Raw genomic sequence first — 27415 nt, forward strand, 5'->3', positions numbered from 1 at the left:
TCATATTTATACCAGGGGAACCATTGAAAAGATGGATGTACATGTCTTACTGGACTGGTTATATTTGGTCTATGAAGACAGGGCCCTGCTTATACTGTATTCATCTCCTGTCTTGGGAACCAGTAAAAGGTGTCAGGTGTTAATTAAATTAGTTAAATCATCCTTTTGTCTTGAAGAGAAGCTCGGACAGACTGAAAGGCTCCATCACAGCATGGGCCCTTAGCATGCTAATGTAGCAAATGGTCAAACTACGCATCAAAGGATCGTTTGACATACCATAGACTGAGAGTTTTTTAGATTTGGCCATGCTAGAAAGAAGCTTGAGATGCGACCAATCAGATTCTGATGGAACTCAGAAACAATGAATATCTAGGCTTGAGATTAAACTAATCCAGTTGTAAGGCAATTTTACACCAATAGCATCCTAAGGATTTTGAATCCTGGAGAGGGGGGGTAGAGGAGGGCAGGGGAGCATAAAGGTCAGACAGAAAGCTTTGAGAGGGCTCTTCCCTGGAGATGGTGACCTGACCCACATGGTGACGTAATATCTCTATCTCTCTCCCCCTCTCTCTCTCTCTCCCTCTCTCACCCTAATATTTTAAGATTTGGCCTAAGATTAATCTCACTTCTCCTTTGCTTTCCACATAGATTCATTTAACTACAACTTGTCAGTATTTACTGATGTGTCCATTATAGCCATATTCCTATTTGTATTATTGTGTAACATGGGTATCATCTTGGTTTTAAAGGTGGTATTTGTTATGTTATAGTCACGAATATTGGATTAATACAAGTTCCTTTTCTATGTAAATGAATATTATTCGTTTCTCATTTTCACACCGCTGTTCTTTGATTTAATTTTTATATAGACAAAAAGGTTTTAATCGCTAATTTTAAATTTTTAAGTGCGATATAAATATTTCCGTAACAATTCCCAAATCATGAAACATAGGTCAATGAAAGGAATAGGCCTAGTCGATATTAATGACAACTATATAGCTGTTCTGCTAGATCAAATGAAACATTTTTTCACCCCCATGTTGGATAATCTCTGGGTGAATATAAAGACCTCTATGTCGCCAGTCTCTAGTTTGGGATCGCTTTTATTGGCAGATACCTGGTCTCCGGTACCCCTAGATTCTCTTCCAGACACTTTTGTAGCATCATTACGAGCTTGGAGGAGCCTTATCAGTGGCCCTTCAAAGCCTACATCTATATTTACTAACGTCACATTACCCATAGATGCTGTCAAAGCATTTCTCCCACACTTGTCTTTTACGAATAACTCAATACCAAGTTCACTATATGGTGTGCTTTCTTTGGTCATAAATCAGTACATGGGGCTAACAATTGGCTGTTAGACCCAAGCAATGTCAAAGGAGAGGAGGTAAGATTCTCCCCCATACGCGTAAATGCTGGGTATTGCCATTGGTTGCAAAAGAGACATAAGCAAAGGGGAGTTAAAGCATCTTAAATAAATAAAATAAATAAAACATCTTAAATAAAAAGTGGTTTTTTTTGGGGGCCCCCTTGCAAAGACTAGTGGGGTTACATGTTTGGTAATTTTACTAAAAAAAATAGAGCATGTTAATTTCACATGATGAAGTTTCACTTTACAAGGGAATTTTAACTTAGCTTAGTTAATATGTTGAAAATTCGGTTTGTAACGCATACCCAATTATGTGCAAGAACAATGTAAAAAAAATGTTTTTGTTGGCAATTGGATGACGGAAGTTAGCAAAGTCTCATTCACTAAACAAAAGAAAAGTTTCATTGTAAAGCAAACAGCTTATTTGCCTTTAGTAAATCAGCAACAGGTTTTCTTTAACCGCTTGCCGACCAGCTGCCGTAAAACAGTTTTACGGCAGCAGGTCGGCTCGGCTGCGCGAGATCACGTAATATTACGTCATCTTGCGAATCAGCCAATAGGGGCGCGTGCGCGCCGCCGGAGGCGCGCGCCCCCCGCTCGCCCCTGGTCTTCACGCACGTGCCCGGCGGACGCGATCACCGCTGGGCACCCGCGATCGCTCGTTACAGAGCGAGAACCGGGAGCTGTGTGTGTTAACACACAGCTCCCGGTCCTGTCAGGGGGAGAAATGCCTGATTGTCTGTTCATACAATGTATGAACAGCGACCAGTCATTTCCCCAAGTCAGTCCACCCCCTTTTCAGTTAGAACACACCCAGGGAACATACTTAACCCCTTCCTCACCCCCTAGTGTTAACCCCTTCCCTGGCAGTGGCATTTTTATAGTAATCAATGCATTTTTATAGCACTGATCGCTATAAAAATGCCAATGGTCCCAAAAATGTGTCAAAAGTGTCCGAAGTGTTCGCCATGAGGTCGCAGTACTGATAAAAATCGCTGATCGCCGCCATTACTAGTAAAAAACAAATATTATTAAAAATGGCATAAAACTATGCCCTATTTTATAGACGCTATAACTTTTGCGCAAACCAATCAACAAACGCTTGATACGTTTTTTTTACGAAAAATATGTAGAAGAATACTTATCGGCCTAAACTGAGGAAAAAAAACTTTTTTTTATATATTTTTGGGGATATTTATTACAGCAAAAAATGTTCATTTTTTTTCAAAATTGTCGCTCTATTTTTGTTTATAGCGCAAAAACTAAAAACCGCAGAGGTGATCAAATACCACAAAAAAAAGCTCTATTTGTGGGGAAAAAAGGACACCAATTTTGTTTGGGAGCCACGTCGCACGTACAATTGACAGTTAAAGCGACGCAGTGCCGAATCGCAAAAAGGGGCCCGGTCATTGAGCAGCAATATGGTCCGGGGCTGAAGTGGTTAAAGCAGGGGTCTCAAACTGGCTGCCCTCCAGCTGTTTGCAAAACTACAAGTCCCATTATGCCCCTGCCTGTGGGAGTCATGCTTGTAACTGTCAGCCTTGCAACGCCTCATGGGACTTGTAGTTTCGCAACAGCTGGAGGACCCTTGCTTTAAAGAGTCTCTGTAAATAAATAAAAAAAGAACAGCTGCAGGGATAAATTACAGGCATATAAAAGTGCCTGAACTATCTGCAGCAACCTTTTGTTAGGCCTTGTACACAAGACCGAGTTTCTCGGCAAAAACCAGCAAGAAACTTGCTGGGATTTTTTTTTCGCAGAGGAAACCGGTCGTGTGTACACTTTTCGACGAGGAAACTGTCGAGGATCTCGTGGAGCCAAAAAGAGAGCATGTCTTCTTTTTCTCAACGGGAAGGAGAAATTTGGCTTGCCGAGATCCTCCACAGCCTAACAAGGAACTCGACGAGCAAAACTTTGTGTTTCGCCCGTTGAGTTTCTCGGTCGTGTGTACGAGGCTTCAGCCTGCAGGTATGGGCAAACCCCATGCTGTTATGATTGCCAAAGCTCCAACATTTCTAGGGAGTATCAAAACTTACGGTTACCTTCCATCCTATACACACTCTCATTTGCTTATTACTTTAAACACACAAGAGACAGGCAAGCATCTGCATTATCATGAAGCATCTATCTGGCCCAGCATTCAGCCATAACTGCTGCTGGTGTGCGCAGGTAGCAGTTTTTTCCCCCTGGCAGTTTTCCTTAAAAAGCAGTGTGGGAGTTAGTGCCTCCAAATAAACTATTTCTACTAGAAATAAAAGCTCATTTTTTTACTAACAATTTTAAAGCAAACTCCAGACATCAGACGTGCTTTGTATGGATTACAACATTATAGTTTAAATTGTTTTATTTATAAATAGATAAATCATCCATTTACAGACAGTTTCGTTTTACATCATTTTAAAAAATAGACATATAAAATACATAGGAATAACTATTAAATATTAACAGTTACAATGAAAAAAATATATTTTTTAGATACTGTAATGCTTCCGTATTTTTCGCTCCAAATTGTGGATTGCTGGAGGTGGGATATCTCTGTGTTATTACAAGGAAGGGTCCCAACCAGGCTTAAATTAAAAATTCCCCTTTAAGGGGCACAACTAGAAGGCTTGATTTAGGATTTTTTTTTGATTTTTTATTAAAAAGATAGGAACAAAAAAGATTTAAACAGTCTGAAATGTGGCCATTTTGGAAATTTCAGCTAGCATAAGAAATTGTAATTAGGTAGCTTTTTAAATGCTCTTCATTGTAAAGTGCTATAACATGGTAAGTCCAGTGTAACATGGAAGCTATGCGTTAACGTTCATCTTGCTGCTGTCTGATGACCTTTATTGTATTGTATGATGCATCACCCATAATTCTGTTCATAGCATTGGAACGATCAGTAAACAATTTCTTTAGCTTTGTGCTGTAACTTCTCTGACCAGTGCCTGTAAAAACAAATAAGAGCTTAATTTTAGGATGGTAATAATTCTACTGTAAGCAAACAATAGGATAGCATGTGTTTTTTTTTATTATTTAAAATACTTTATTGTTTCTCAAGTAGCAAAGAAAAATACACCACTGTGAAACGTTATATGATGTCTTACAGTACATAAAACAATTATTACTTTACCTTCCCTTCCCCACACCACCCAATCATTAATTACATATATATATACTTCCATTAGTTGTAAAGCCTCAGCGGGGAAATAAGAGGAAAAACACTCTTAGGCCCCTTTCACACGGGGCTGTCCGTGTGCGGGCTCCACTTTAGCTCAGCGGGGATCACTCCTTCTAGTCCTTTGTCATCCAATCCAATTCGCCAGATGGATGGAAAAGTAAGGTTTTCCTCCATCACACTTTGGTGGATCGGAGCGGGTCAGATGTCAGCGGGCATGTCACGGCTGACATCTGTGGCTCAATAGAGGAGCACGGAGCGCCCGTTCAGGTCCACCTAACAAACTGACAGGTGGAACTGAACGGTCTACCCGTGTGAAAGGGCCCCAAGGGGCGAATGACAATGAAAAGAAAGGAATCCAATGTCCCATTAGGGATGGCGGGGAAGAAACTCTTATCCGCTCACCACCATCCCCTCATAGGCGATACCCCATCTCATCCAACCAAGGCCTCCACATCCTCACAAACGTTCCGTAATTACCACGCCTAATGTATGTCAGTCTCTCACTCCAAACTGTTGAGTTAATGGTCTCAACCCAATTTCTCACCGTTGGGGGGGTCTGTGCCTGCCATTTCTGTGTGATTAATTTCCTCGCCTAAAATAGGCATCACAGCACTACTTCAGTAGTACTGGCCGGGACTCTACATTCCTCCATACTCCCTAGCAGGCATGTCTTGGCCGCTGGTTCTAATGTGGTCCTGAAGATTTAATGTATCCTATCTATTATCTCCACCCAATATCTAAATAACTTCAGGCACTTCCACACCATGGGAATAAAATCTCCTGTCGCCTTGCTAACAAGCTTGTTTGACCTAGTGGGTATATGCTCATCTGGGTTCAATCTCTCCGGTGAGCCTTCAGACATTTGGTGGTGGATCCTCTATCAATTTCTTCAGTCACTGAATTTATTGGACTTTCATATGTGATTGGCACTTTAGTTTGTTCAGTCATTATTTTCTAGCATGGTGTTAATCACTAATTTTGTAATACTAATTATGATATCCATTTCGGTATCCTCCTCATATTTATTTAGTACTACACTTTTCTTTGGGAATCTATGGATAAATGAGTCTGCCTCCACTAAAATACTATGTGGGGCTCCCGTTAGCATCATTCTGCGGCTGGAGTTCCCACCTCTTAGGGCTCCACAGCCCACTAGATGTTGCAGCTGGGATGCCAAAAAATATGATCTTGGTTGCAGAACCGCCATGCACCCTTCTTTAATCAGTAATTGCATAGTTTTCAAGCTAATTCTAGATTGGCCCTTCTTCCAAATTAATTCCATAAAAAGGGATTCTATTCTTTTAAACCACTTTTGACCTATCCAAACCGGGGAATTGTGGAACAGGTATAGTATCTGCGGTAACTATATCATCTTTATTAATTTGCAATGCCCTGCTACAGATAAAGGGAGTCGGTTCCAGATATCTCCCTTTTGCTTTAATTTAAGTAATATTATTAATGTACTGATTTATATCGCTCGTAATCCAAACACCCAGATATTTCAAGTTTGCAACTATTTTTACGTGGGGAGTTCCAGCTAGAGTGTTTTTCCTTGGAGATGTTGAAACCTCTCTAAATACAGTGATACAAATGGTTGGGGAGTTTGGACGATTTTCAGGCCTGGTTATCAATTGGGAGAATTGATAACCAGGCCAGAAATTGGTCAATTGGTTACCAAGTGGGTCAACCGGCAACAAGGCCGACTTCTCCCAATTGATAACCAGGCCAGAAAATCGTCCAAACTCCCCAACCATTTGTATCACTGTATTTAATGAGGTTTCAAAATATAAAAGGAAAAACAGGACATTGTCTGCATAATTGCTAAGCATTTGAGATTTAAGACCAGGCATTTCCTGTGGTAGGGGGACAATTGTAGCCCAGTTGTGCTCCTGTGTTGTCCCCCTGTCACATAAATCATTGATGGATCTAGGGAAGGTCCATTGTTGTCTCTATCAGGAAGCTGGTCCAGGGCACAGATGTGCAGCCGATGCTATGCGAGTGCATGCAGACAAAAAAAGAGCTAAAAGAGGCTGCAGGAAACCAGCAGCATTGGGATGAAAAATAAATTGTGCTTGATACACAACATTTTAGAAAATCAAATTTCATGCAGTTATGGGGGATCCTGCCTACTTTAAACTATAGTAATACCATTAAGTTCCAACAGAAACAATATTACATCATTACATCTAATAAATATTTTATTTGTGGACACTTACCTTTTCTTCCTGACTACATAAAGCACTGCAATCACAAAGAAACCCAATAGAACTGCAGCAAAAACACCAATGCAGTAGACCCATTTCATGTTAGGTATCTCAGGTAGTGGCGATGACTCTAAAATAAGGAAAAGATTTCATTATGTATTTATCATGGCAAAAGTCTACCTAAAGCAAACTCTATCTACAGTATGTTATTATAGCATGGGTATTCTACAAATATTTAAAGGATCTTACTCTGCAAACAGATCAAGGCTTTTCTGCAGGGATAGCTTGTTCAGGGGATGGTTTGTGAAGTCTAGTGCAAACTAAAGTGAAAGGGATGCAGAGAAATTGGAACCAATCATCTAAATGGTTTCATAGAAAGCAGCGCTGCTTTTTCTAGTTTTTATGAGTATGTCTGTTTCTCCACTTCAACACACTTTTACCCCCTTCTTGCCCAGGCCAATTTTCAACGCTCATCGCTGTCACAATTTAAATGGCAATTGCATGGTCATGGAATTCTGTACACATATGAATTTATTTTTTATTTTATTTTTTCATACAAATAGAGCTTTCTTTTGGTGGTATTTATTTTTTGCTAAATTAACAAAAACACAACAATTTTGAAAAAACATATTTTTCTTTGTTTCTATTATACAATGTTGCAAATAAATAATCTTTCTTCATAAATTTAGGTCAAAATGTATTCTGCTACATTTCCTTGGTGAAAATAACCCAAATCAGTATTCCACAGGAGAGCCGACCTGTCTCAGTATAAGGCTCCATGCACACCGGAAGCTAAAAAAAACTATAAAAAACAGCAGCAGCTTTGCAGGGAACCTTTCAATGTTTTTTAGCGTTTTTGCAATAGTGTTTATTAGCATTTTTCAGTGTAGCGTTCCTTAGTTTTTTTTTTCAATGGATAAAAAAACGCGGAAAACACTGGCGAGCTGGGTTTTTGAGCGTTTATTAGTGTTTATCTGGGTTTTGCTTTTTTTAGCGTTTTGCTAACACATATGCTAACATAGAATGCAGTTTTGGGCTTTTAAAAAAAAAAGCCAAGACGCCAATAAACTACGAAAACGAAAAAGAACCCTGCTCCTGCAGGTGATGAGGATTTCCAGATGAAACCTCTCTCTAGATTCTCGATGACATACTCTGACATGGCCTGGGTCTCTGGGATGGACAGAGGGTAGATACGACCCTTGTTTCAGAGTTGCTTTGGGAACAAGGTCAATAGCACAGTCAAAGGACCTGTGAGGAGGAAGCACCTCAGCTGATTTCTTGCAGAACACATCCCAAAAATTACTGTATGCAGCGGTAAGAACAGAAGATACAGATGTGGTAGCAACCGGAAGTCTCACCTTGGGGGCCACCTTGAGAAGGCAGGACGAGAAACATGAACCCCAAGCCAGGATCTGCCCAGAAGCCCAGTCCACATGTGGAGTTGTAGCCAAGGATAGCCCAATTCAATGGGGGTTGAGGCCTTGGGTAGAATAAGGAAGAATATACACTCCTGGTGGAGTATCCCTACAGACATCTTAATACAGAGAGTCTGGAAGCAGATAGGGCCCCCTGGGAAAACAGTGCCATCAATTGCCGAGACTACCAGTGGTGTAGTGAGGGGCGAAAGGGTAAGCTTCATGGAAGAAGCAGTTCTCCAGTCCATAAAATTGCAAGCAGCCCGAAATCCAGGTATGCAAACATTGATTAAGGGGCAGCGCCTACATGAATGAACACAGGAAAGAAGGTGATGTTTCTGGGTCCAATACTCCACCTTCCAGATGTATTAGATCCAAGCGTTCCTCGGATGAAGCGAGCAGGAGTCACGAAAATGACCCTTGCCCCCACAATAGAGACACAAGCCCAGAGTTCTGTGCTGCCGCCTAACACATTCTTCTGGGGTTAGCCTGGTCCGATCCAGCTGCATAGGTTCCTTAGCAGACAGCAGATGCTCCATGGGATGAAGGGATGGCAGGTCAGACTGGCTAGGGACCAGGGAGTGCTAGCATCTTTTATCTAGGGACTGAAAATGAATATCGATCTGGTTACACAAGGAAATTACATTGTCCAGACCAGTGGGGATGGCTCCTACTGCTAATTCATCTTTCACTCGATAGGAAAGGCCATGTAAAAAGGTTGCAACTAGGGCCTTTTTGTTCCAGCTCAACTCATCTTTGAGGATACGAAACTGAAGAGCATATTGTCCCACTGAAGAAGATTCTTGGTGAAGACATAAAAGGGCACTGGCCGCTGAAGAAATTCCAGTCGGTTCTTTAAAGCTGTTCCGAAAGAGCTTCAAGAAGTCGGACAGGCTGGAAACCACAGGGGATCGTTCTTCTCCCACAGGGGAGCAGCCCAGGCTAAATCTTCCCTGGAGAGTAAGGAAATAATAAAGGCTACCTTTTGCCCGACCAGACAGGAAGTTTTGAGGCTGGAGTTCAAAGTGAATGGTGCATTGGCTGAGGAACCACCTGCAGGCCTTGGAGTCCCAGAGAAACGGGACAGATATGGCAGTTGTAGTGAATGTGTGGCTGTGACTGCGACTGGGATAGGTACAGCCGCCAATTGTAATTGATATTGCTGACAAGGAGGCCTGAAGCTGCTCGAAGCAGGAAGCCAGATCCTGGAGAAATCGCATCACTTGAGCCTAATTCGATTCCTGAGTCTCAAGTTTGCGGACTATGCCCTGCAACGGAACATCTGCAGATAGCGGGACATCAGGGTCCATGGCTGATCAAACTGTCAGGTGTCCAGGTGACAGCTGCACCCCGTTGAGGTCAGGAGTGCACCGCAGAGTAGTGGACCCTACAACTGACTGCTGCGGATGGAACTCTGGGTGATTCAGGAGAGCAGGTATTTTGGAGCACCAAGACAGATCACACTGGGAGCTAGAGCATGAGATTTCCCAGGATGCAGAATCTAAGAGCCACTGGGTGGTGGGGATGGATTTAGCTGCAGTCTGGCTCCAGGTCGTGACCCCCAGGTCCTCCCAGCTCATGCTCACAGTAGACTACAGGAAGGAAAAGAGGAAGCAGCAGACTGTGACAACAAAGGATAGTTCAGGAGATAGCCAAAGATTGGGGCAACAAGCAGATAGTCAAAGGACACAAAAGAGTCGGGATAGGAAGCAGACGAAGACAGTCAAGAACAAGCCAAGATAGGTAACTAGAATGAGACGTAGAATGCACAGCAAGGAACACACAGAAGCCAAACAGGCTTGCAGTGCACAGATTAATACAGTGCTCCCTGATAGGGGCTGGGATAGAGCCATGCTTTGGGGAGAGATTACTTAAGCAGCCAGGGCGGCTGGTCTCTTAAGCCAAACACATGGAGAAGTAAGCTGAAAAAAAACATTAAATTGAAAATTTTCTGTGGTAGACAGTAATTTTACCTGCCAGTAAGTATTTAATACCTCTCAATGGCTGGGTTGAGGTATGAGGAACAACTTTTGGCACAAGGTAGGTAGGCAAAAGAAACCTTAAAAATGTATGAATGAATCCATAAGCACATAGTTTCAGCATTAAAGTGACACTAAAAATTCCTTTTAAAAAAAAATAATAACAAACATGTCATACTTACATCCACTGTGCAACTCGTTTTGCACAGAGTGGCCCCAAACATCCTCTTCTGGGGTCACTCTGCGGCTCTCGCGGCTCTTCCCCGCTTTAGCTGACACCCTTGGAGAAGCGCTCTCCCGAGGGGGTTACCTTGTGGGTGCAGTCCTGAGTCATACACTCGACGTCCATAGACGCTGACTGTATAAATCGCCCCCGCCCCCCTGCGCGCGCATCATTAAGGTGAACAAACACAAACCTTTACAACCCCTTTAATTTTTCTTTATACTGGCTTTAAAAAAAATGCAATCTTTTATAGGTTGGATCAATGGTCTAATTTAGTATACCACTTTTAGTTGGTAAAGGGTATTGAAAAAAGCAGATCCATACATTTAATCAAAGTATGAGTAGCATTGATGTGCAAAGGGATTTGGTTTCAAAAGAAGGACAGGCCCTCCAAATAAGAAGCCACTGGAAGCTATGATATTTGTGCAAACCAAAAAGGAAGGTAGCATTAATGACTCTATAGCAGCCCTCAAAAATTCCACTCGCCTACTCGCATTTTGCGAGTGGAATTTAAGGGGTGCCGGGAAAGGGCTGCCTGTTGGCAGGGGGGTGAGCACTACTGGCAGGTGGGAGCCTTTCCAATCCGAGAAGAGGGAGGAGAGCAGCCGGCGGCCGCATGATCAGGGCGCGAGGGAACTTCACAGCTTTCATTTCAACTGCTGTGTATTCCCCCGCTACATGCCGTTGTTCCGTCTGATTAAGCGACCCGTCCAAATGTGTAACGTAAGTGACGTTTCGTTACCGCCATCTTGCTACACCCCGCACTCTTCCACAATAAGGATACACTGAGAAGGGGACAAGCGAACATCTTGTTACTCCCACTGGAGTTTTGCATTTTAAACTTTTTTGTAACAGTAAACTGAGATTATATAGTGAAATACAGTACTTAGAATTTTGTGCAAATGTTGAATTTTAAAAGCAGCAAACTTCTGTCCGATTAGCAAACCTGTGAGATCAGAAGGCTTGCCGCTGCTTTTGAAATTCAACATCTAAACAGTCAGATGGAGTTCTAAGTACTGTATTTCACTATATAAACTCAGTTTACTGTAAAAAAGTGTAAAATTAAAAACTCTGGTGGGTGTAACAAGATGTCTGCTTGCACCTTCTCAGTGTATCCTTACTTTGGAGGAGAGTGGGGTGTAGCAACATGGCGGTGACGAAACGTTACTTCCATTACACATTCTGAAGTGTCACCTTATCTGGCGGAACACCGTCTCTTACAGTCCCTCCTCTTTGTCCGTGCACTTTTCATAGACAGATCACCTGTCCAATCCTGGGACAGGTGACGTGTAGCAAAGTGTAGCAAAGTGCCCGGACAAAGAGGAGGGGCTGTATGTGACGGTACGTGGGAAAACACAGCAATTGAAATGAAAGCTGTGAAATTCCCTGTGCTCTGATCATGCGGCTTAAAGTGTATTTTGTGCGTGTACTCGAGAGAGGAGCCGGACTGCAGGAGTTGGGAGTAGGCAGGCCTCCCCCAGAGGCAATCTGCCACCTTTCTCCATGCCCCGGGTGGCAATGGCGGGTGTGTGAGGGGGTCCTCCCACACAGCCCGCCCTACCTGCTCCGCTTTGAAGCCCAACGGGGCAGAGGGACCCCCTATAAGGGAGTGAGAGGATCTAGCCCGCTCAACCAGCCCCGTTAGTCCTTCGCCTCTCTTTTTAGAGACCGCGTGGTCAAAGTGCGTGCATGTTAACCCAATTTCGAGTGCGTGTAAGTGTGGTGGTTTTTGTGGGAGGGGAGTGGGCGTAGTAAGCGCAGGCTTACCGCGCATAGCACACCCACCGGGAGCCGGGCTGAGACCACCAAACTCAATTCACATGTAGCCGAGACCGGGATCCGAACCCCTAGCTGCAGAGGTGAATGGCTTGTCAGCGTAGTGCCAATCGCGTTGAGCCACCGCAGCTCCAACAATATTTATTTTTTTAACTTAATTCTGCATAAAACATGTAAGTGTCATTTCATGAGATCATTTATGAGGGCATGTTTAGGCCGGGACAGGGTAGGGGTTGGGTGGGGCAACTTGTGGCGAGTAACTCTTGAGGCCTGGCTAGTATCTCAGGACTTAAAAATTTCGAGCCCTGCTCTATAGTAAACAGAACAAAAAATCCTTGGGAAATTATGTAATATCCAAAAATTGCTAGTAGTGCTGAACCTCTGTATCTTCTACATAATGTGGATGTACGCGTTCCTTTAAAGTAAAACTTGTTGTCCAGGATAGATTGGAACATGATCAAAAACCTTTTCAGGTTAGTCTATGAGGCAGATGATTAAATCTGTTTTCATGTGGTGTGAAATTCCACACCGCTGTGCGCAATATTTTATTTGACTGAATTCCCAGCAATGATGTTAAATAGTATAAGCCAGCTAAGATCTTCTCACGGTAACATTTTATGATCTAGCACTGTTTTTAGTACTTAGTTGACATGTCATAAAAATAACATAAAATAGAAAATGTGTTGAAGCCCAATTCCAGCGAAAAACTTTTATTAATTTAGGGTTTTATAGAACAGAAAAGGATTAGACTATTTTTCAGTTGTATGTCCCTATTTGAAATATAAAGTGAGATGTCTCACCAGCACACTGGCATATTTGCCATAAAACAATATTTTCTGTATTCACATAACAGAAAGAGGATATTTATTTGGTGTCTCAGGAGTGATGGTCACTATTTTCCTGATGAAGAGGTCCACTTGAGCCCCCCGAAACATTGCATCATTCTGTTATGTGACTCCAGTAAATCCTGATGGGAATTATGTTATTATTCAGGTGACATACCTCGCTTTGCATTGCTCTACTAACAACCACACCATCTATTTATGTCTTTATAGTATCTACTCTTTTAGGAGGTATGTATGCTTTATGGAATGCACTTATCTACATTTGCTTGGAAATCCCATTTGAAATACTTCTTCTAACTTCCTGTCTATTTGATGCGTTCCAAACAGAAGTAGAGGGGGAAACCATTAATGATATTCTTTTTGCATGTATTCAACCTGCATTGTCTTCTCCATTTTCTTCTGACAATGTAATTACAGTTTACACATTACCTTCCCAACAGCTTTCGGAGCTCCAATCACTCCAATATCCATCATCTGCACAGTATCTGTTTGTTTTTCCACGGATACGGACACAGAATCCAGGCAATGGCCCAGACATGTTAAAGCTATGAAAGGACTCTCTTTGTTCTGCAATTGTCTAGAAGAAGGAAGAAGATCAAATAAATTGAAATTAAAGTATTAAAAACAATTTAAAGGTCTTCTGGTTTATTCACAGTCAGAACAGGACTCAATGAATATTTGCAAAATTGTAACCAGTTAGAACCCTTGTAAAAAGTGTATAAATAAAAAAGGACTTTAGAGGTCAGGTCAAAGCCAAGCAACATTTTAAAGTTGTGTATAGTTTTACGAGTTCTGGAAACAATGGCTGATAGGGCTCCTTTACACTTGCTTCGACTTCAACACACATGAAAGCGACTACTTTTTAAAGGTTCTGAGACACTTCTATGATGCTTCAGTGGTGCTTGTTTAAAGCTTTAATAAAGCTTGACAGATGCAGTGTGTGTGTGTGTGTGTGTGTGTGTGTGTTGATATTTTATACCTGCAATACCTCCAAAACAAAGCAAAGCTAAAGCTGTATTTAAAAGCCTCTCAAGGAGGCTTTGAAGATGCTTTGAAGCACCACTAAAGCGACATGGTGAATTATTTTTAAAGCAAACGCAAGGTTTAAACAGGACTGTAAGCTAACCATTTTGTTTAGTGATAGAGCTTTGACTAGCAATCAGAGAACGGTGTCTGTAGCCATGTTTTGAAGTAAGTGTAAACAAGCCCTAACAATTCAAAAGTGCTGAGTGCTGATCATTTTCAGAAAGAGGTTTTACTTTAAACTGTACTTTCAGGGAAAAGTCATGGAAAATAACATCTGCATCTGGGGTCTGTATGGCCAGTGCTGAAACAAGATACTCAAGCACCCAAGGTGAAGATGCCAATGTTCAAAATAAGGTAACTTATCCTTTAGGGCCAAAGCACACCTTTAAACTGTGGTGTGTTGTGGTAACACATACTTTACCACAAAGCAATGCATGTTAAGTGTGTTAGCATTAAGGCAAAGCAAAGACACATCACCTGCATTGTAGTGCAGCACAACCCATGGCAATACACTATCTACTGAATTTAAATTTCTTGGAACATTTCTGTGTTTTGGCAGCCCATTCCAATTGAAAAGGCTAGTTTAACACATTGCATGTTATGGTGTGACACAACGCACAAAAATGCAGTGCATAGGACTAAATAAGTGTGAATGGGCCCTTACAATTCTACCCCATCCTTACCCCAATCTTTACCCCCATTAAGTACATTTTCTGGATGAATCAGAAGATGCACATCTGTCATTTGCATGCAGATGTTTTCTGAATGAATCAGAAGATGCACATCTGTCATTTGCATGCAGATGTCAGTGATGGAAGCTGCTACTTCAAGGAACCACTTGTCAATGGTGAACAGCAGGGCTCACAGCAACTGATCCTAATCCATTCTGTATAAGTCAGGGTTTAGTAAAGTACATTCTGTATAATGAAAAAATAAGTATAGCCAAACCTTATTTGGCCATGCATCTAAAGTGAGTGACAGGAGTGCACTTAGCTCTGAACGCCTGTGATTCCAGATTCAGCCAACAGCGGGCTAAAGTCTGCTGTCGGCTGACATCACAGATATGGTTCAGGCTGGGTAGGGATCCTGACAATAATGCTGGGATCTGCCCAGATTTTTGAGCTGCAACTGGCTAAGCTTCTCAGTGTGCCGTTGAGAGCCTGAGCCATCTACTCCTGCCCCCTGCACAGTCTGGGACTTGAGTGAGTGCTGGAGGGGCAGAGCACACAGCTGGTGACTGACAGCCACCACTCTGTCCTCAGAGCAAACCTACAAACTGAGCGATCAGTAGTCTTTGATCACTTAGTTCTCAATGTAGTGCCAGTGGGGAACAGCTGCAGCTCAGATCAATGCTGAGGTTATCTAGGAGCTGACACTTCTCTTTTTACAATAGTTTTTTTTTTTTTTGTTTTGCATGAAACAGGTAATGGCAATAGTTAACAGATTTTTATTACTATCCGTGTTGCCATCATTGATATTTATGTTATCACATGAACAGGAGGTGAGGGAAAAACTTTCTGTGAGGACACTTGTACAATTGACAATGGGCTAGGGCAAAAAGTGAAGGCACATACCCCAGGCAGGACTCAACAAATACAGAATGTTTGCAAACAAAAAAAATGTTTGATTTTATTAGACTCCTAAACATTACAAAAACATTTCTAACAAACCTGTAATAAACTATATGATAAAAAGTAGAAGGATCTTCAGAACATGTAGGAAATTAAATATGGAAAAGAGGTTGGAAGAATAAATGTACAGAATACAAACCTTCCAAGTATCTGTTTGGTCTTTATACTGAATTTCATATTCTAAACAGTGTGAAGGAATTTTGCCATTGGGTGGTGTCCAATCCAATGTGAATTCATCAACCTGACTTTTGCTGATATTTACATCTTCTGGAGGACCAGGTTTACCTATTACATTAATAAAAATGTGATTTTTTTTAAATTCCACACTACATTTGCTTTAGTTCCAAAAGTAAACTATTCTTATGGACATTTGTGCTAAGGAAACCAAATCTGACAGCTCAGGTTTTTGTTCAAGCTATGTTCAACTACACGGCTCAGTGAGTATAAATTGAGAGTTTCCAGATTTTTGCAAATGATAAACAGTCAAATCAGTTTTGTGGAAATCACTCTGCTCATCCCTAGTAACCATATAAACAGTATTTTCTATTACAGCACATAGTCAGATGACATTTAGAGATTGTTTTTTTTTCTTTTAATATACAGTAAATAGGAAGAACAGTATTACAACCTTGCAAACACGGGTTTCAGAAATCGCAGTGTCCTATATTGGGTAGGCCTTTACTAAAACTATCTATATAAAATCTGGTCAGTTGTGGGAACGAGCATGGCAAATTTAAGATTTATAGATCTTCTTTAAAATTGGTCAATAGCAGTGCATACCATTTCAAAATGAAACAATCAGGGTATTCCGATGTCTCACCTATATTTTGAAGCTGGAAAGTAAAGTATGAAGGTCTAATTGGATCCATGCCAGGGAATCCAGTGACACAAACAAACAAATTGGAGAATAGCTGAAGTTCCTGTCTTCCAAATGTACATCCAGTGTTTTTTCCATTTGTTTTCAAGTAGTGATCGCAGGTCTCTTTCTCAGACATCCCCTGTTGCCTTTCAAAAGAAAGAATATTTACTGCATCCATCCACCTAGCAATTGCTTTTTGAATCAAGGTGACTTGGTTTTTACAGGTTTTGAGAAGACTACAGTTGGGCTTTAAGATTACTGGGCCCATATTTGTAAATACATTAACCTTCTGTGCCAGCAAGGATATGTATAATGCTCTACACCAGGAGTCTCCAAACTGCGGCCCGAGGGCCAGATGTGGCCCTTTGCTAGCCTTTTTCCGGTCCTTGGGGCACTTTTCCTCCCACTGACACCAACAATGGGGCACTATTTCTTCCTCGATACCAATGATAGGATACTATTCCTCCTACTAATAGGGACACTACTCCTACTCCTATTGACCACCAACCCTAAGGCCATATTTATTCTCACTCATGCCAGGCCCGTGACATTTTCTGCCCCTGCTGTCCACAATCTGGCCCTCCTCAAGTCTGAAGGACAATAAACTGGCCCTTTGTTTGAAAAGTTTGGAGACCCCTGCTCTAGACCAGTAGTCTCCAAACTGTGGCTCAGAGGCCGGATACAGCCCTGTGCTTGCCTTTATGTTTTGCAGTATGCTCCTTAAGTATTTTTATTTTGGAAGGTCTGAATTAACTCTTGAGATTTGTGTACACACTATATAAAAATCTTATGATTATTCTGAATACGCAATTATCCTTTCGATTATCATATAATGTGTAGGCCCCATTAGTGATGGCCAAATCAGTTACAGGGAAGACTTAACATTCCATAGATATGGTTATACACAACTAGAACCAAAATTGGCTAATTTGGGCCAAATATGACATTTAAAACTCCATCAAAAAATGTTTTGTTCTCATTTGGCCACAGGAGAGGAGACCATGTTAACTGACAGGGATACCTCAGCTTTTCTATAGTCACTAAAAAACTCTGTTTTTTGGAAAATATCTGCATATGCCAAGAACCAGTTATGATTTACAAATTAAAGTTATTCTTATTCATATTAATCAACTGGAAATTCGCTTTCCACTAATCTATCTCTACTGAAATTGTGACCTGGCGCCTGATGAAGCTTAGGGCTGCAGAAGGCCACAAAGCCGTGGCCTCAATTACCGGCCGGCGCGGGGCCCACGCCCGCCGGTAATTGAAGCCACGGCTTTGCGGCCTTCACAGAAGGAAGCTGAGGCCAGCGCGGGCTGGCCGGTAATTGAGGCCGCGGCTTTGCGGCCTTCACAGAAGGAAGCTGAGGCATCTAGGAGTGGCCATCTTGTGGTGGCCGTTGGCATTACAGGTTACATTACATTACAAGTAGCAAAAAACAGCAGTTCTAATGTGTTTTTTCACTGCCATCTCCTTCCCTCTAATTAGAACCCCCAAACATTATATATATATTTATTTATTTGTTTACAAAAGATATTGTGGACGTTATTTCAGCACTTTTCTTATCAGAGTTATTTTAAAATTGTTATTGCTTATTTGCACAGTCATTTTGACATTTTGTTTATTTTGCACAGTTTGATATATTGCTTACTTTGCACAGTATGATTATTGCTCATTTTGCACAGTAGATATTTGCATTATTTATTAGTCAGTTTAGCACATACATGTGATTTTTTTACTATTAGAAAGTTGTGCTGATCACTTTTTTATTTATTACCGATTTTTGTGCACTGTGTACACTTTAGGTCTGGCAGAAATTTTCCACATTATTATTTAGATTAGATTGATTCACTTGAGTGTGAGGGACCAAACTTTCTATTTACATTGTAAGGCCCGGATTCACATACCTTGGCGCATAGTTATGCCGGCATAGCGTATCGAATATACGCTACGCCAACGTAGTGCGGAGCGGCGAGCACAGTATTCACAAAGCACTTGCCCCCAAATCTACGCTGGGTTCCCTCGGCGTAACTCGTCGTAAATGGCAGTAGGCGTGAGCCATGCTAATGAGGCGTGACCCCATGTAAATGATGGGACGAGCACCATCAAGATACGAATAATGAACGGAGCATGTGCCGACCCATGGACGTATCCCAGTGCACATGCTCAGAATAACGTCAGATCGAACACCTAAGATACGTTGAATCACTGCCTACGACGTGAACGTAACCTACGCCCAGCCCTATTCACGTACTACGTAAATGACGTAAATAACTACGGCTGTGTTCCCTGGTGCAGCCATTTGCATTGATGCTGCTGACTTACACCTGCTTTATGAGACATAACTTTACGCAGGACGTTCGACTTACGTAAACCGCGTATATTATTGCGTCGGGCGCAAGTACGTTCGTGAATCGGCGTATCTCACTCATTTGCATATTTGAAGCATAAATCAATGGGAGCGCCCCTTGCGGCCAGCGTAAATATGCGCCCACGATACAACGACTTAGGAAACTTACGTCGGTCGGAAGAAGCCTATTTTAAGGCATTTCTAGTTCTGTGGGCACGGCGCACAGATACGATGGCGCACATTTACACTTACGCGGCGTATCTCGAGATACGTCGGCGTAAGTGCTACGTAAATCTGGGCCTATATGTATAGTCAATTAAATGATTAAGCTGACTGAATTAATTGTTCAGATATTCCCTGAGAGGGAGCCTTTGGGAGAAATTTCCTGTTGCGTCTCCAGGACAGGAAGTAAAAGGAAATCTCCACAGTCTGATGCAGACAGTCAATAAATTGATAAGGGTCTAAACCCTTCAATACGGTATCCTTAAAAAAAATGTTGGCTTCACATACACATTAAACCCAAAATTGCAAGAAGGAGCGAGTCGTGTGAAAGTAAATACAGTGAGGTTCGTTTAGGTGAGGTTCTGTAAATAAAGAATACAAACCAGTATTGTAACTCGTAATTGCCATTGCTGAGTTTTCCCGCTTTCCACTCACATCTCAATGTTTCAAAATTGTAATAGATGCAGTAAAAGCCTTTAATGCTTGATTCAGGATCCCCTGCAAAGGTTAACAAGGTGACTCTCAATTTGTATGGTCTTAAGTATAGGTGCAAACTTTAATTAAAAATACATTTCAGACAAAACTTTTTTTCTAGTATTGGATAGAGTGAGGAATGTATAGGACATCTGTCTGGTTAAAAATTGCTGGTTGTGATCCCATTGCAGAGATTTCCAATACTTTTTGTCACTGTGACAGCAAGTAACTCGGTAGATGGGTGTCACTGGGACACAAAAACACATAAGCAAATTAAACCTTAAAAGAGGTGCTAGCCTTTTTTTTTCACTCTACTTATTTTTGATGTTTCTACACCATTGAGATTTTTTTTCTACTTCCTGACCCCCTAGTACTGGGGTAAGGAAGTGAATAAAGTGAATGGAAATCTTCTTTGGGGGACAGACAAAAAAAATATCTGACATACACATTTTTTTAAAGATTTTTTAAAAGAATAGTTGTTGAAGATTGACATTAAACAATTGTCAGGTAAAGCTTAAGTACAGACAAAATCAAAAAACACAATAATCATTACAAGGGACATAACCTAAAGTCAGTGGGATGTGTCACTTTTATTAGGTTAGATCCTCCTTTGTCCATGGCCCCCACCCCCTCACTGCCATAATCTTCTGGTGCTGCAGGGGTTAATAGAACATTTGGAGCTTTAAAATGTAATTTAAGTGTATGCAGAGACAAAACTATTTTTCTTTTTTTGTTTTGGATAGAGAAGGGATGGGCTTAAACCCCTACAGATTTACTTTTACAGTTTGTGTCCTATTACTTTCTGTCCCTAAGACACCACAGGATATGAGAGGAAATCTCTACAAAGTGAGAGGTATTTCCCTTTAGGACAGATGTCAACAGAACAGGTGGTCCCATTGGAAGAGTTCGTCACCTTTTGTTTTGGTGACAGATGTGAGAGTTCTAGAGGGCGCCCGCGGCGCGATGTCAGAGCCGATGCCACCCACGATCCCATTTACAGAGTCCCAGAATGGGCTTCTGTCAATGTAAACAGACAGATACCCATTCTAACAGCGGAGGAGAGATAGATCTGCTGTTCCTAGTGATTAGAAACAGCGATCTTTGTCCTCCTCCAGTTAGTCCCATCCCCCCACAGTTAGAAATACCTCCCAGGGAACACATTTAACCCCTTGATCACCCCTAGTGTTAACCCCCTCCCTGCCAGTGACATTTACACAGTAATCAATGCATTTTATAGCACTTATCAATGTATAGATGTCAATGGTCCCAAAAATGTGTCCAAAGTGTCCGATCTGTCCGCCGCAATGTTGAAGTCCTGCTAAAAAAATCGCAGATCGCCACTTTTACTAGTAAAAGAATAAATAATAAATCTATCCCCTATTTTGTAGACTCTCTAACTTTTACTGATATCAGTCTGTCCCTGATGTTTTTCCTGGAGAAAAGTGTCTGCTTTGCTGCCCTTCTTGACACCAGGCCATCCTCCAAATCTCTTCACCTCACTGTGCGTGCAGATGCACATACACCTGCCTGCTGCCATTCCTGAGCAAGCTCTGCACTGGTGGTGCCCTGAGTCCGCAGCTGAATCGACTATAAGAGACGGTCCTGGCACTTGCTGGACTTTCTTGGGTGCCCTGAAGCCTGCTTCACAAACGCAGTGGAAATGTGTTTTTATGGGATTAAGTTCATTTTCATGGCAAAGAAGGACTTTGCAATTAATTGCAATTCATCTGATCACTCTTCATAACATTCTGGAGTATATGCAAATTGCCATCATAAAAATGGAGGCAGCAGACTTTGTGAAAATTAATATTTGTTTTTATTGGCGATACTATTATACAGTATATGACTAGAGGATGACAGTTCACAGGGCTGAGGTGGTGCAGCATTAGACATGCTGTATGCTGACTGATTTAATCCTGGGACAACACAGATGAAAAATGTGTTTTGCGATCCTTAGCTGAGTGTTTTAAAAAAAATATTGGATTTTGTGATCTGGAATCTCATTCCTGTTTCTTGAGCGTTGATGGTTTGCAAGAATTTCCACACAATTCTCATATCCAAAATCACATTATAAAATGGCACAGTACTACTTCTGGCCACCAGAGGGGATCATTTAGCTAGCAAAGAACATATGTCTAATTTTATCTATTCTGCACGGTCTCTGATTCCCTTTACCTATTCATTGTACATTTATCACTTGGAATATTACCTACATGTTTGCACAAAAGACTTACATTGTTATATGGTATCGTCAATAATTCAAATTTCCTTATTTAGGTGCAGCACTGATCACTTGATCTCCATTAAGACATATTCACATGTCCACTAACTTGGAACTCTTTTCTTAAACTCTAACCCTTTCTTATAATTTCTAGCAGCTGACCTGGGTACTTAAAGCGGGAGCAAACTCTGTTGGTCACTTTATCCACAGATAAGCTTATAATAAAGCCCACTGGTAGGCACAAGGAATACAAATTCTGCAGCTGGTGACATCACTGGTGCATGTGTAACTCACTTTGAATTAAGGGGACACCGAATGTGCCATCAATCCAAACAGCTGTGCCACGATCATGACTCTTGTGCACATGCCAATAAAACAGCCGGAGCTTGCGTACCTGGAAGGTAGACCAAGTGAAGATGGAAGCACTGGCAGAGGTGACAATGCACCACTGGAGGGCTCCATTGTATATGTAAGTCTGTCATAATGTGCTGGGATAAGATGCTGATATTGTCTGGGAAGATGGCTGTAATGGTTCTGTGACATTGTGAGTGTTCTGCACTTGAGGGGCTGCTGTTCTGTTCAGGAATTCATGTAATGGAGGAATAGTGCTCCACACATCAGACTTCTGCTCAGTGAGTCATATTATTAGACGCTAAGCTGTAAAGTGTCTGTTTACAAGAGTTGTACTAAACCACTGATTGAGTTGCCTAGTTTAAAATGCGACTGGATTGTACATTCATTTATTCCGGGTAGCAGGCCTGTCGCTAGGAAAATGGTGGAGGTGGGCCTCAGGCCAGTAGGGAAAAGTGTGACACAATATGGTGGAGTATCTCCTAAACAATAGGTAGGTGACTATCCCTGCAAAGAAGTGGGTCATGTCTGGAGTAAACATGGCAGAAACCAGCATCTAATCGGGATCCTTACACTGCTCTAATCAGAATACTAAAAAAATGATGATAATATTTTCTTTAATTGGAATTTCTTGTGATCTCTTCTGAATTGACATTTCAGTTTTATCGTGATATTTATAAACTGGTTTTATTCAATACATTTTTTTTAGGGCTGTCACTGATTAAAATTTTTGTGTTTGATTAATCACATTTTTTTTAATCGATTAATCAACTGATTTCAATTAATTATAATGCACATACAGATCCAACCACTTTTAGCTGATCTCCTTGCAGGCTGATTCCCAGTGCAGCTACCAACCACTGGAAAAATGGATAGCAGGATACAAAAAACACACAAAGGCAGCGCTCGATGGGAATAGCATTAAAACTTTTATAGTCTTCAAGTAGATAATAAAATAAATATTGTACTGGAGATAAAATCAATGTAGCTATATAAACTGTAAAAATGGTACGAGTAATACCAAACGGTAGCAAAAGCAGTCATAAAAACATGTAGCTAAGTATGATATTGATATTAAAATGTGTACAACAATACCACTGCTGAATCCAGATGAGGAGGGGTTAACATTAGTCTGTCGGCATGTAGATGTCCTGTGAAGGGAACTATCACAACTCCCAGTGGATGGCTGTAGAATCCCAAGTTGATAGAGGGAAGTGATAGAGGGAAGTGTAACAGCCCTTGCGTGTGGCAGATAGTAAGGTCCCCCCGGCATGCAGATATGAAGGCACAGCAAAGGAGCCCTTCAGATGGACACGGCAAGCCCCGCCGGTGTCCGTGACGTCACCGGATCTCTGGCGTAATTCCCTGAACACCCAGAAGCCAGCGGAGAGGTGAGTACTGATCAAAAGAATTTTGATCAATCAAAAAAATGTACGATTAATTGAGGAATTAATAGTTAATTTCCACAGCCCTAATTTTTTTATGTTTATATGCACAGCTAACCAAAATAAACTACTTTTTATGGAATAAAACAATACATTTTTGTTACATTTTATTTAATTATTTATATAGGTTTACAAATGTGTAACCTAATCTGTTATATCGTTTTTTTAAAATTAAGCTTATAAAGTCTTAATTTTAAAATATGGTAGGCATATTTAATTGTCTCTATCTTACTTTGTTATTGCGTTTATTTTTCAAATTAAAAAGCCCTGATTTAGCTGTTCTCTCACTCGTTGAGAGAATTTCAACGGGTCTCCGTCAGGATCCACCCGCATGCCTGGAGTGGCACCTGGCTCAGCCTCTCAGTGAGGATGGGGGGTGCAGAGCAGAGAATGGTGACTGACCAGTTCTCTGCTCACGGAGCTCTGAGAACCAAGCGATCAGTGGTCTTTGATTTCTTGGTTCTCTGCTTTAGAGCTGGTGGGGACAGATGCAGAATCCACCTAGGTAAGTATGATTTAAAAAATAAATAAAATCCCAACTTTTCTTTTAAGGGAAAGAGTAAAATAACAAAAAAGGATAGCTCATTAAAAATTTGAAAAATACAGATAGTAAGGTCCCGCCGGCATGCAGATATGAAGGCACAGCAAAGGAGCCCTTCAGATGGACACGGCAAGCCCCGCCGGTGTCCGTGACGTCACCGGATCTTCGGCGGAACTCCCTGAACACCCAGAAGCCAGCAGAGAGGTGAGTACTGATCAAAAGAATTTTGATCGATCAAAAAAATGTACGATTAATTGAGGAATTAATAGTTAATTTCCACAGCCCTAATTTTTTTATGTTTGTAAGTACAGCTAACCAAAATAAACTACTTTTTATGGAATAAAACAATACATTTTTGTTACATTTTATTTAATTATTTATATAGGTTTACAAATGTGTAACCTAATCTGTTATATCGTTTTCTTTAAGTCTTCATTTTAAAATACGGTAGGCATATTTAATTGCTTCTATCTTACTTTGTTATTGCGTTTATTTTTCAAATTAAATAGCCCTGATTTAGCTGTTCTCTCACTCGTTGAGAGAATTTCAACGGGTCTCTCACTCATTGAAATTACATAGAGTCATATAAAATAGAGAAAGGGAGGATATGTTTACTGCCTCTGACACATTCAGCTGTGTGTGCATTCTAAATGAAACTGAAGACAGTAGATTAAATTATAACTGGGTTACAACATAAAATGATAAAAACAAATATGTTAAAATAGTGCTATACAAAAATTGTAGGTATAGGTTCATTCACTAATGTTGTTGTTGTGCTATCATTCGTAACTTCTCATAACAAATTACAATTAACATCAATCATAGTAAAAAGTTATTTTTCTAATTCATTCTACCTTGCATAGGCATGGATTCATTTATTTGTATCCACTTGCTCCATATTTCCTCATCTTCTGTACATGCTCCTTTCAAGTAAGTTCGAATTTTTATGACAATTTCCTTCCCAAAATTAAATGCAGCTCTGTACTTTTGTTGCTTTGTCCTAACTGACTTTTAAAATAAATAAAATACACATTTGACATGAAAAATTAGAAATGCCATTAAATTTGTGACATAATTTTCTAAATTACGGTAAGAATTATTCCGGTGAGTAAGCCATTGTTTATATACAAAAAAAAAATCTTGCAACCACACTATAAAGGACTCAAGGTTTTTTGTGAGGCAATACATCACACAGCGGGGATTGTTTATTAACAAATAAAAGTGCAGTCAATCAGCTGCTTAGTTTAGGTAGGCTAATGCAAGCTGCTTTTAAAATGCCCGATAAAAGCTGTTGCACATCACTTCTATTTATACCATATTGTAAAATAAGAACAAAGTTGTTGTTAAAGGGATTGTAAATGATCACCTTGTATAACAACCCATTCAGTTAAAAATAGAAATTTAAGGTAAGACTTTTGTTTACAGATATAAAAAACATTATAAATACCTTTTTTCCTCTGTTACTGGGAGAGGAGAAGCAACAGCACATTGCTCTTTAAAATGAAAGGTTGTGCAGGGGAGGCATGTCGGGACAAGTCTGATCAGTGGAGGAAAGCAGACTGAGTTCCCAGCACTAACCATGGTGTGCTCTCTGTTTAGTGTGGTCAGTTTTTAATAGAAAAGCAGAGGAATTGGCAGGAACACTGGGGATTTCTCACAAAAGGAAGCAATACAAATAGAACAGGATATTTTTTTTATATAAGTACACGGGACAGCAGGTACATATCAGGAATATGAAATGTTGGGTTTACATACTCTTTAAAGGAAAAGCAGACAGCCAGTTTAGGCTCGGGCAAGATCATGACAATAAAGTCAGGATCCGCCCGCATGCCTGGAGCGGCACCTGGCTCAGCCTCTCAGTGAGGATGGGGGGTGCAGAGCAGAGAATGGTGACTGACCAGTTCTCTGCTCACGGAGCTCTGAGAACCAAGCGATCAGTGGTCTTTGATTTCTTGGTTCTCTGTTTTAGAGCTGGTGGGGACAGATGCAGAATCCACCTAGGTAAGTATGATTTAAAAAATAAATAAAAGCCCAAGAGTAAAATAACAAAAAAGGATAGCTCATTAAAAATTTGAAAAATACAAAGGTTTTAAGGCCTACGTTTCACAATAAGGTAGGGTGAAATTACCACAGAAGAGCAAGCGTTGCAATGGGTGGCATGAAATAATACTTACTTGTTTGTTGACCCCAACTGCCTCCTACTTCTAATATAAAGCACATCACTTCTGCAATAGAACCTTATAGAACTCTACTGTAGAAGGTGTTGAAATCTAAAGTGCTAGTTTTAAAGGCTAATATGCAAGTTATTGTCCTAAAAAGTGTTTGGGGACCCGAGTCCTGCCCCAGGGGACATGTATCAATGCAGAAAAAAGTTTTAAAAACTGCAGTTTTTTCCGAAGCAGTGCTTTTAATAATGCTTAAAGTGAAACAATAAAAGTGAAATAATCCTTTAAATTTCCTGGGGGGGGGGTGTATAGTATGCCTGTGACGTAGTGCTTGTTTCCCGTGCTTAGAACTGTCCCTGCACAGACTGTCATTTCTGAAGGAAAAAAAGTAATTTAAATCACTTGCAGCTATGAACTGTCGGCTCCTGGCAATACTAGCTTTTCTCTGTATTGCCGGGAGCCGACAATTCCTTATAGCCGCAAGTGGTTTTAAATGACTTTTTCTCCTTCAGAAATTACATTTTGTGCAGGGACAGTTCTAAGCACGGAAACAAGCGCTACTTCACAGGCATACTATACACCCCCCACCCCAGGAAATGTAAAGGAATATTTCACTTTTATTGTTTCACTTTAAGCATTATTAAAATCACTGCTCCCGAAAAAACTGCATTTTTTTAAACTTTTTTTTGAATTGTCACATGTCCCCTGGGGCAGGACCCTGGTCCCCAATCACTTTTTAGGACAATAACTTGCATATTAGACTTTAAAACTAGCACTTTAGATTTCAAACATTCAAGTCCCATAGACTTTAACGGGGTTCTAAAGTTCACACAAACTTTTGGTCTGTTCGCAGGATAAGGAATTGTCAGCTCCCGGCAATACAGAGAAAAGTCATTGATAAAAAAATGCGTGGGGGTCCCCCCAAATTTAATTACCAGGTCCTTTAGGTCTGGTATGGATATTAAGGGGAACCCCACATCATTTATCATTTACTTTTAAATTTGGGGTGGAGTTCCCCTTAATATCCATACCAGACCTGAAGGACCTGGTAATTAAATTTGGGGGGACCCCCACGCATTTTTTTTTTATCAATGACTTTTCTCTGTATTGCCGGGAGCCGACAATTCCTTATCCTGCGAACAGACCAAAAGTTTGT

At 40.9% G+C, this 27415-nt stretch overlaps 1 protein-coding gene across 2 annotated transcripts in view; it reads right to left on the reverse strand.

Annotated features, from left to right (window-relative positions):
- Positions 1–3698: 3698 nt before the first annotated feature.
- Positions 3699–27415, reverse strand: part of IL13RA2 (interleukin 13 receptor subunit alpha 2) — a 75214-nt gene continuing 51497 nt past the window's right edge. The window contains exons 4-10 of one of the 2 annotated variants that reach the window (XM_040323664.1): positions 24949–25102; positions 19446–19560; positions 16452–16636; positions 15771–15916; positions 13404–13551; positions 6749–6866; positions 3699–4299 (exon numbers count right to left, since the gene is read on the reverse strand). In XM_040323664.1, coding sequence (XP_040179598.1) covers positions 4251–4299; positions 6749–6866; positions 13404–13551; positions 15771–15916; positions 16452–16636; positions 19446–19560; positions 24949–25102 — 915 coding nt within the window. In that variant the 3' untranslated portion in view covers positions 3699–4250. The remainder of the gene's footprint in view (positions 4300–6748; positions 6867–13403; positions 13552–15770; positions 15917–16451; positions 16637–19445; positions 19561–24948; positions 25103–27415) is intronic. The other variant, XM_040323665.1, reaches the window with a different exon arrangement.

Source organism: Rana temporaria, chromosome 9 (genome assembly GCF_905171775.1).
Source record: "Rana temporaria chromosome 9, aRanTem1.1, whole genome shotgun sequence".
Classification (NCBI taxonomy): domain Eukaryota; kingdom Metazoa; phylum Chordata; class Amphibia; order Anura; family Ranidae; genus Rana; species Rana temporaria.